Source organism: Syngnathus floridae, chromosome 7, assembly GCF_059516105.1.
Source record: "Syngnathus floridae isolate MCC-2025c chromosome 7, RoL_Sflo_1.0, whole genome shotgun sequence".
In the NCBI taxonomy this organism is placed as follows: domain Eukaryota; kingdom Metazoa; phylum Chordata; class Actinopteri; order Syngnathiformes; family Syngnathidae; genus Syngnathus; species Syngnathus floridae.
In genome coordinates, this window is record NC_142419.1 from 5,803,641 (window position 1) to 5,814,501 (window position 10,861).

The window sequence follows — 10,861 nt, forward strand, 5'->3', positions numbered from 1 at the left end:
ATGGGTGGCTGCTACCATGCAAGGCCCTGCCAGGTCCACACTGGGAGCAAATTGTAGTTCAGTGTCTTCGCAGACACAGCTTCTTCCCCCAGGCTGTCGCTCTGATGACTCTGAGTATCACTGTGCAATAACATCCTGTTCTCATCACGTAAATGTTATTTACCTAAATGTTGAATAGAGACTGAGATCAACCGGAGTCAAAATCCCTGTTTGGCATGCACAAACTTGGTCAATAAAGCTGATTCTGATTGCTCAAGGACATTTCGGCGTGGTCACCAGGGTTGAGGATCGATCCCACAACATTAGTAGAATGTTTTATTGCTAATACAGTTAACTTAAACAGGATGTGATTGCAGCATCAAAGTTCCATTTATTAAATCACTAACTAATCTCAACAGGCTTTCTTGATTGTATAACACTCTCGCATTGTGATTGAAAGTGGATTCATTGCCTCCTTTAACAGCTTTTCACAGCAATTTTCCTCCAGGTTCAAACATCTCATCTATGATTGGCGTGACCGTCACACTGAAGTCCCAATACGTTGCAATAAATTCAACTTGCCAAACTACAGGTCCTCATCCAGGTTTGTGTTCCCCAGGTGTTCCGCTCCAAGCTGGAAAGCAATCCAGGACAATCTCCTCATTTAGTAAAGTCTGGATCCACTCAGCAGGAGGGAGCAGCAACATTGGGCCGCAACACGAGCTCCAAGGTAGACTTCTTCTTCTTCAGCAGTAATTGCCTTCCTGCGCCTGTGCCTCATGCCAGAGAATCCTCTGACGATATCGACTGCTCATTCTTTTTAGAGCCCTCTTCTAGCCCCCCAAAGCTCGAGCAGTCTGCCCAGAAACCTGGCTGCCACCATGCAGAGCATCGAGACCAAGAGACAGCTCGCTCTGCAGCAGAAAGGTAAAGACGTACTGTATTAATGTTTTTTCTTTTTTTATATATATATATACGTATACATTCTCAAGAAAGTGAATATTATATTGATGTTGAACTTGACACCCAGCATCACGCGTGGGCATTATGGGCATTGAAACATTTAGATTATTTCTTTAAAGTTTCAACTTATCTGAGGATATACTTAAAAAAATGCTAGAACTCTCTTGTCTTGCTTGCCTGGACACTTATGGATAGTGACAGTACTTTAAAAGTCAGCAGCTCTTGTTCATCTTTTATAGTGCTTCATACATCTGTGAACAATAGACAACAATATACGTGTGATCCTCCTTTGCTGGCATGCACCTTTTCTGTTGTTTTCTGAAAATACAATAATATCAGTAATAGATAATAATAATCTAAAATGTTTAAAACAATATTAATAATAACGTCTATGTCACCCACCTATTACTCAGCGTTATGCGTACTTGTGGAGTCGAATGCAATTCAAGACTAGAAAATTGCCCTTTACATTTTTGCCTTCACAGAGGCATGTTAATGGTCATTCATCAGAGACATGTTAATTCAATATGTATGTATATTTTTTTTATTCAACATATATATATTTTTGTTTGTGTGGTTGTAATTTATAATAAACCTGGAGGACTCACACTGTGCACTGAATCCTACATGGGTATTTTTATTTACCTTTCATGGATCTAAATTAATCTTGAAGGTCGATGATGAAACAAGTCGCTGGTTATTCATGACTACTATTTGCCAGTCAGCAATACAAAAGGTGCATGTTGGCACCAGTCACACTGGTGAATGTGTAGGAACCTGTTCAAATGCCAAGCGTTTTTGTGATTATTAAAAAATGAGACCAAGAAAAAGCACATTATTAATGGGATCTATAACATTAAAAACTCGATTGAAAATAACTGAAACGACGAAAAAAAAACGTAATTGTGGCTTAGGGTTAGAGTCTGATTAACCCCAGCGAAATATTTTGTTTCTAGTACCGTAATTTCCGGACTATAAGCCGCGACTTTTTTCCAAAATTTTGGACCCTGAGGCTTATAGTCAGGTGCGGCTTATATAAGATTTTTTTCGTGATTTTTGTGATGACTTGATCACTTTTACTCTTAACACTATTATATACAGTAAAAGCTACAAAACAAACTGACAAATAACTCGTTTTCAAATCAGACGAGTAAAAACTGGTCAAATATTTAAAAAAAAAAAGCTATTATTAAAAGTGAAGACAATTTGCAATTCTAGTAATGACACACGAATTTGATGCACAAGTTGTCTTCGCGGGCCACATAGAATGATGTGGCGGGCCGTATCTGGCCCCCGGGCCTTGAGTTTGACATCTGTGCTCTAAACCCTTTCTCGCGCTGTTTGGACAATCTGCATTGTAATTGTACTCAGTTCATTTTGTTTTTCATTTTTTTAATCACTTCACTGGTTTCTTTTAAATCAAACAAGTTGTTTGATAACAACTCCAGCCGGCCTCCAGGGGGCGCTCTAGCAGAAAGCAAGAGCGAGACAGGCGAAGAAGAAATAATGCGCTGAAGAAGACGCGCTAGTTTGTGTTTATATTTCGCGCATCACGCAGAGCGCGATCAAGACGGACATTACTGAAAGGAAGCCTTTATACACAAACCGTCATCATGGGGGACAAAAGAAATGCATATGATGCCGCTTTTAAGCCAAAGGCAGTCGATGTGGATGACATTATCTCGTGTCTACTCTGGAGCGTACTTATGGATTTTTACGGCCTCCGGTCTCCAGGGGGCGCTCTAGCAGGAAGCAAGAGCGAGGCAGACGAAGAAGAGATAATGTGCCGAAGAAGACGTGCCAGTTTGTGTTTACATTTCGCGCATCACGCGATCAAGACGGACATTACTGAAAGGAAGCCTTTATACACAAACCGTCATCATGGGGGACAAAAGAAATGCATATGATGCCGCTTTTAAGCCAAAGGCAGTCGATGTTGATGACATTATCTTGTGTCTACTCTGGAGCGTACTTATGGATTTTTACGGCCTCCGGTCTCCAGGGGGCGCTCTAGCAGGAAGTAAGAGCGAGACAGACGAAGAAGAGATAATGCGCCGAAGAAGACGAGATCGTCTCGCGCATCACGCACACACCCGCATTCACACAAAGACAGGAAGCTTTTATACACAAACCGTCATTATGGGGGATAAAAGAAATGCATATGATGCCGCTTTTGAGCAATACGTGTCGCTCGCTAGTTTAATATAATTTAGCACTTCGTGCATGAATAAGATTAGCATGAACAGAACCTCTTCACACTCGAAGAAATGCATAAAACCGACGACGAAAGAGAGACTGAGAAAGTGTGAGGCGAAGGATATCTAACGCTATTCCAATCGGACACTAAGGAGGAAGACTTCGATGGTTTCAGTGCACAGGAAGAAGATGAAGACGGCTCTTTTTTTAGTTTTACTGGTATGTCTTTTTTAACCAGCCCTGTTCGTGCTGTGCTACCGTGTTGCTGCTGTGTTACCGCCGCGTCTCAGTGACTTTGCTGTGTTAATTCCGTGTTGCTGCGGTATTACTGCCGCGTCACAGGCAGTGTTTGGAAAGAAATGTTAAGGTATGTTATTAAAGCTTTAAAAAAACTTTCTGTGTCCAGTCTTTCTTCGCTAATAACTCGCGTGCAAACTTCCGCGTTGCTGCGGTACTACTGCTGCGTCACAGGCAATGTTTAGAAAGACATGTTCAAGTATGTTATTAAAACGTTAAAAAGGCTTTCTATGTACTGTCTTTCTTTGTAAAAAAACTCGTGTGCACGTGCGTCTTATAGTCCGGTGTGGCTTATGTAAGAAAAAAAATGAAATATCCCTAAATTTTAGCTGGTGCGGTTTATAATCCGGTGCGCCTTATAGTCCGGCAATTACGGTAATTTTTTTCCTGACTTGTTCAATCAGAGGCACTTAAAAAGGTGACAATTTGATCATTCCAATTTAACATGATTTTAAATGTGATTGGATCATTATGAAAACAGCCAATCATTGTATTTCAGTTGTTAATTTTTACTCCCTCTCAAAAAAAAAAAGTTGCACAGATTATAGGTGACATATGGTGGAAGGTGTTTGGAAACTATTTTTCTTGGTTTCATCACAAAAAACTGACATTTGATGGAAATGGTGTGTAGACATTTTATATCCACTGTACAGCAGTATGTACAGATTTTTTACAAGTGTCTGTTTTTGCGGACTTCAGAACCTCAGGCCTCCAGTCAGCCATCCATAGAGGGAAGATCAGCAGGTAGTCTTTGAAACAGTTTGACCTCAAAACCACCATGCTGTTACCTTTACTCTCTTATCCAGCAATTGCATTGTTGACACTACAGTGGGTGTTAATTTATGCCTCTGACCTTCAGTCTCTTCCATGCCTGTTGTGTCATTTACTCCCAAAGATGCTTTTTTTTTCTTCCTTTGGTAATTATAATTCCTGCATGTTTATAATATTTTGAGGTTATGGGCTTTAGTTCCTCCTACCTACTGATGTGTCTAACAATGAATTTTCACCAACATGAGATCAAATGTGTAATCAAACCTGATGGAATTTAGACAGCCTGTATTATGTGATGTGTGGTGCATGATTCATATTAGTGGTTCTGGTCTGGTGTTTCTCCTGCTTTTACTAGAATCGAACTGATTGGAAAACTTTGGGTACCCCTTTACTCCTTGATATTATTGAGCTGCATTTGACCTTTTGTGGGTGTCGACTGACTTGTTGGCTGTTTTGCTTGCAGGATAAACGTAATGTCAACTGCTCAAGGCAAAACAAAACCCCCTACCTTATTTAGATTTCCCTTTTTTCAGGTCAGCAGGTTATTGAAGAGCAGCGACGTCGTCTGGCGGAGCTCAAGCAGAGAGCCGCAGAAGAGGCTCAGTGCCAGTGGGAGGCGCTCCATGGCCTGCAGCCTCACCTCATCACCTCCACGCCCTCCTACTCCCCAATAATGACCTACAGTCCTGCACTGAGTCACAAGTCTACAGGCCCCCCTCCTCTGGTCCAACACTCCATCCTGCACCACCATCCGGCAACAGCCGGAGAGCAAGCCTACGACACCCTGAGCTTAGAGAGCTCTGACAGTATGGACACCAGCGTGTCCACAGGAAACAACTCCGCCTGCTCACCTGATAATTTGTCCAGGTACCCACGACACCCTCACCAAGTCATAATACTAATGACTGTTGCTTGTACTAATAACTGATGGCAGAAAATCAAACTATTTTTGTAATAGACTGTGCATTTAAGGCATTTGAGAAAGTGCACAAAATAGCAATTAGGCGAGGGTTTCAGCACGCACTGTAACAGAGAATAGGTTTTAAAAAAATCACAATTGGTGAATCTTTGAGTAGTGAACCATTAATGCCATCAGTATACAGTATAACCCTCATGGGCAGTGCTATGTCAACACATTCATTAATAATGAGAGAGAAGCCTAGGATTCGGAATAATTCCATTTAACCGTTTTATGACAAATTCTGTCAGGCACACAGACAAAAGCACCCACAGGCACCATTTCCCAAACTGCTCCCCAGCATTTAAAGACATTAGCTGCATGTTTTAATTTGGGGACCATCTGTTGGAAGCACGTTGTGTTCACTGCAGGATGCGCCCAACTGTACCCACTGTTCACAGCTTTGTTGAAGCTCACAAGACAAAACTGTACTGATAAAATATTTTATTTATTTAATTGCATTTGTGCACTAATTAAAAGTGCACATTGTTACACATGTTAACTGTTTCCCTACTGTATGTAGGGTAGCTAAAATGTTCATATTTCCAACCTCAGGCTGCCCAAGTGAATTCTCGTGTACAAACCTGAATATATTGAAATCAGACACTGCCACCTTTACTCTGATTTCAAAGGGAAAAAGCATTTGATAAAACCCCAAATATCTCTGAATCGATTTGAATGCAAATGCTGTGTTTTTCTTTCCGCCACAAGTGTTGGAGGACCGGAGGCTCAGAAGATTGAAGAGATGGAGAAAATGCTGAAGCAGGCACAGATGGAGAAAGCCAGACTTATTGAGTTTCGGGTAAGTGCCATTCCAACACAGCCGTGATGTGATCGTACATGTGATTGTTTGGAATCAGATTTTGGTGATTGATGACTTTTTGTAGTGATGCTATCAATAAGGCCGAATGATTCAATATTGTAATTTAGTTCTTTCATTCATTTTTATTGGCCTTTTCATCAGTTGATTTTGTCACTCTGTGCCTTGAATGTGCTGATACAGTGTTGAAATTCCTGTCAGAATGAATAGCTAATATGCCAATAGTGTTTTGACAAGCATTATATATATTGAATTAGATTACAAAGTGTAGTCCAGTCCAGAGTATTGAATGAAATAGCTCTCTTTCAGGAACAGGAGAGCTTCACTCGCCATCAGATGTTGGAGGAAGAGCGGAAAAGGAGGGAAGAAGCAGAAAAAAGACTGCAGGATGAAACTCTCCACCGACAGCAGCTGGTGGAGAAGGAAGTTAAGTTGAGGGCCAAGAACTTCTCTCAGGTCAGTAAAAGGAGACCCAAATGCAAATGTGTGACATAAAAAGGCCTCTCCTCCAAATCGGTAGCTGAGTTCCTCAGGATTGTTTGGAAGGAGGGCTGAGGGGGCTAGAAAAGACAGAATCCGGCGGGTGGCCTGAATGGCAAACACACGGATCTTTAAATAGCCATTCAGGTGGCCACAGTTGAGGCGACGGCGGCCATAGGGCTTGCGCCAATGGAGCAGGGTCGGAGGGCGGCTACATGGGAAATAGCATACCAGCTCTGCCGAACCCCTGAAGCTGACTCACCAAACCCCAAGGTTTCGATCGAACCCAGGTTAAGAACCACTGCTGTAAGTATTACACTCGTGGTTAGAGGTGGGTTCATCAATGATGAATGAATCAATGAGAATCAATGATGATTGATTTGGACAATTCTATACCACTCGTTGGCGGGCTGATTAAAAGGGCCAATGGGCCAGATGTGGCCCACGGGCCGTAGTTTGGCCACCCCTGCTGTAAGTTGAAAAGTTGCATGAGAAATGCATTGCACCTTCTCTGAGGCGGGGTTTAAGAAATGTTTCTGATACAGTGAAATGCAATGTAAACATGAAAATGTTACATATACTTTATTAGAAAACGAACACTAGATTAGTAAATGATGAGCAACCGTCACATGTTCTTCATAGCTCTCTTTTATTCCTTCTGTTCTCCATGCGTCCAGGCCCGTCCCATGACACGCTACCTGCCAATTAGGAAAGAGGAGTTTGACCTTCGTGCCCACATTGAGACGTCAGGCCACAGTGTGGACACCTGCTACCACATCATACTCACTGAGAAGATGTGCAAGGGCTACCTGGTCAAGATGGGAGGAAAGATCAAGTCATGGAAGAAACGCTGGTTTGTCTTTGACCGCCTCAAAAGAACCTTCTCATATTATATGGGTAAGAACAATTATCTGGAAAACTCCTTGTACATTTGAAATTCTCTGTATTATTTAGATTCACTCCTTCCTGCCTCGTTATATAAAATGAAAGCGATCAGATTATTCAAGTAATCGATACCGATAGAATAATAAATTGAGTCAAGTCAAGTCACGATAGAATAATCAATTACAAAAATATTTGATGGGATAGTCTTATTTGAATTTGATTTGTACCCTATAGATTAGGGTTTTCCCTAATAATCTTATGGTCTTGACACCAAAAGGACAAATGTTTTATATGGTATATCATACAGAGCCATATTTTGTTGACAAAGATTTAGTTTTTTTTGTGAATAATAATTACTGTGTAAGTAAATTTTGTGGCAGTATAATTATTGAAATAAGCCTCATTATAGAGTACATTGCTTTCCAGATGTTTTGTGCATCCAATCTTCTCGGAAGGACAGGGTATAAAATGGCTTCAAATATGAATGATAACCTTAAAAATGTGTGTCTGACTCAGACATGTACGTAGCAGTCAGTTTTATCCAAAATGATGTCTGAACATGTATGCTCAATCCAAACCGTCAGCTTGTGGCACAGTGACTGATGTGCCGACGTGAGCCTTGGGACATTTGTTCACTTTCAGCCCTTGAAGTCATCTGAAGGTTCCGCTTAAAGCCTCTTAAAGCGCACCTAGTTTCAAGTGAGGAGGTGCGTTGAGATTACTCGCGCTGTCATCAAAATTCGCGAGGCGGTGGCGCTCTCCGAAGAGGCTGATTGAGATGCAACACTTGCCCTTGTCTCTTGACCTTGAACAATAAGTAACGGGAAGTGACACGCCCACATTGTGAAGGCTGTTAATTCCTGCTGATCTTTCCTTACTGCAACGTAGCGTTTTGGTCTCAATCAAATGAGATGCAAACGCGAGGCTATTTGAATGCTAAACAGATAATAGCGGCGTATTAAAATATTCCTCGAAATGTAGTGCATCGCTACCTACTACTCTTTAAGTTGTCTTGTGGAGTGTTTGTGCCTGGAGGTAGAACTAGGGTGTTGAGTTCCTCACCGGTTCCTTACTGCACTTCTGCAGTGGCTGATGAAACAAAGTGCAATCGTGTACCAGAGTAGCGCAAGAAGCCAGTCAAATCCAAGCATACAATAAGAGCAGCTTTTACTTGGAAAAGAGAGAGCCAGAAATGCTGTGATTGTCGTTTTTTATCCATCAATGCAAACATGCTCGTCATCGAACTTGGACTTGTGTCACATGATGACATTGTAAAACTCAAGGTGTAACTGACTCCATTGGAAAAGACATGATGTGTTATTTTCAAATCTTTTCATGAAATCATTCTGCCTTTCCCCCTTCAGACAAACATGAGACTAAGCTGAAGGGTGTGATCTACTTCCAGGCTATCGAAGAGGTTTATTATGATCACCTCCGCAGCGCCACAAAGGTATGCTGTTATTTCAAATCCAACCTCATTCCCTCATTTATCTTTGCAGTTGTTCTATCTATAGTTGTTCTTGTTATTGCACACACCATTCTTTGCTCTTTCCTTCTATTTTGGCACGTTTGCTTTGGCCGGTTATTCTCACGCCTAGAGGAGCTTTTTCAACTTGAATCCGACCAGTGTATGTATCCACCACACTGTCTAGTTACTGTCATCCCCGTGGTTGGAAAGCTGCCAGTAAATGAGAATGACTGAAACCTGAAATCCTCAAATTGGATTTACGTCTCAGTGTGTTTTGTTTGATCTGTTAATTCTGCTTGTTCCCTCTGCCCTCCCTCTTTTTCCCGGACCTCATCTGAATGTCATGTCTAGAATACAGTTTCTCACTTATATAAAACTTAAGATTGACCCCTATATTTATGAAGTGAGACACTTGTTTAGTTTTACTTTTGTTTCTGAAGAAATGTGCAGTACTGTGCAAAAGTAGTATTCTATAACTTGTTCCAGTTATTGTGATCTGTTTGCCATAAACACTCCCCTTCAAAAGCACTGGAACAAAGAGGCCAATTTTTTTTTTCCTGTACAATATTAAACATATTTGTGTTTGACAAACTGAATATAGGAGCTTTTATTTTCAGGTAATTGGTAATATTACCACATCACATATATCACATCTTATTTGCTTATTATTCCAATAGTAATCACTTAGTTTCAGTTTTGGATTATGCATGATGTTTTGTAAAACAAAGCAGTCTTTTATGAAGCTGAGAAAAGTAACATGTCACATGTAAAGCAGAGAAAAACAACAGCAGTTGATGAGAGAAACATTGTAAGAGTTGTTAAGAATATTAATAGGAGCCATATAACACAAAATCAAGTTTTTTTGAGCTTTTAGCCATGTTAAAATGTTGAGTCATCACTAAATCATCACGTAACAGGGCGACCAAATGCAGCTTGGACCAGGGTTTATTGAAGCGAAAAGTGTGGTGGAGGAGAGGATGAGGGGAACAGACAGACAGAACATGGAAGGACTAACAGGGTGGCAAACAGGCAAGAACAAACAGGAAAACGGGGATAACGGGCGGGCGAACAGGGGCAGACTAACAGGGGCTGGCTGACAGGCAGGACCAACCAGGACTGGCAAACAGGGAGGTTAACAGGACGATCTTACAGGGAGTGACATGCAGACAGGACTTAAATACAAGACAGGGATTACAATAATTACGGGTAGGACATAGGCGGGGAGGGGTGAGTGCACAGAAACTTGAACGGACTCCATGACAACAATGTGACACGCGGCTACGAGAGGAGGTTTGGATGAGTTCCACCGAGGAGCGGAGACATGATATGATCTTGAAATTGACAAGCTTACCTGTGAAAGTCAGTGGCAGTAACATTGTATGGATTCCTCTGAGACGGACTCACAAAACTTAAAGAACATGAGGCAGCAGCAAAATGAGTCCTGAAGTCTTCTAATATTTCAGCATTGGAACTTTATTCTTCTACTGTATCATTCTATTGTTGTAATATTGTGAAACATAGGGAAAGTAAAGTCTGTTTATTTTTTATGTTTGTGTCCTTCAGAGCCCAAACCCCGCCTTGACGTTTTGCGTGAAGACACACGACCGGCTCTATTACATGGTGGCGCCCTCGGCAGAGGCCATGAGGATCTGGATGGATGTGATAGTCACAGGAGCCGAGGGCTACACCCAATTTCTGAACTGACAATGCAAATGGTACGTGCTTATTTTCGGCAGGGACACTGAAGACACTACCCATTTGTAGTCTACGGCTTGTTGTTTGTTGTCTTTTTTTTTTTAAATCACACAATTTCACTCAGTCGTCACCGCCACTCATTGAAAAGGGGAGCTCCTGGAGTGTACGCACGCACGCACGCACGCACACACACACACCTATGTGTATGTGTGTATATATATATATATATATATACACGTATATATAATACCAAAATGTACACAGACTTTAGAAAGCCTTTCTATATTGCCAAATGAAGATCTTTTGTAATGCAGTTTTTTTTCTTTCTTTTTTTTTTTTAAACTGCGTT

General features: G+C 41.3%; 1 protein-coding gene and 1 long non-coding RNA gene across 12 annotated transcripts in view; one reads left to right on the forward strand and one right to left on the reverse strand.

Annotated features, from left to right (window-relative positions):
• The window catches only part of LOC148394869 (pleckstrin homology-like domain family B member 1), a 130,700-nt gene extending 120,071 nt beyond the window's left edge, over positions 1-10,629 (forward strand). For 8 of the 9 annotated variants that reach the window (XM_088381540.1, XM_088381543.1, XM_088381542.1 and 5 more), the window contains 9 exons: positions 599-709; positions 804-906; positions 4,135-4,179; positions 4,740-5,073; positions 5,876-5,966; positions 6,294-6,440; positions 7,142-7,361; positions 8,714-8,799; positions 10,381-10,629. In XM_088381540.1, the coding sequence (XP_088237666.1) occupies positions 599-709; positions 804-906; positions 4,135-4,179; positions 4,740-5,073; positions 5,876-5,966; positions 6,294-6,440; positions 7,142-7,361; positions 8,714-8,799; positions 10,381-10,521 (1,278 nt within the window). In that variant the 3' untranslated portion in view covers positions 10,522-10,629. The remainder of the gene's footprint in view (positions 1-598; positions 710-803; positions 907-4,134; positions 4,180-4,739; positions 5,074-5,875; positions 5,967-6,293; positions 6,441-7,141; positions 7,362-8,713; positions 8,800-10,380) is intronic. The other variant, XM_088381541.1, reaches the window with a different exon arrangement.
• On the reverse strand, positions 302-3,089 carry LOC148394872 (uncharacterized). Of its 3 annotated transcripts, XR_015859555.1 has the most exons (5): positions 2,647-3,089; positions 1,588-1,719; positions 1,345-1,419; positions 1,120-1,260; positions 302-893 (listed from the first exon to the last, which is right to left on the reverse strand). It is a non-coding gene; the product is annotated as an uncharacterized LOC148394872 (long non-coding RNA). The 3 variants fall into 3 exon arrangements; XR_015859554.1 differs by having other exon boundaries at positions 1,345-1,719; XR_015859553.1 differs by lacking the exon at positions 1,345-1,419 and having other exon boundaries at positions 1,120-1,193; positions 2,647-3,076.
• Positions 10,630-10,861: the final 232 nt, after the last annotated feature.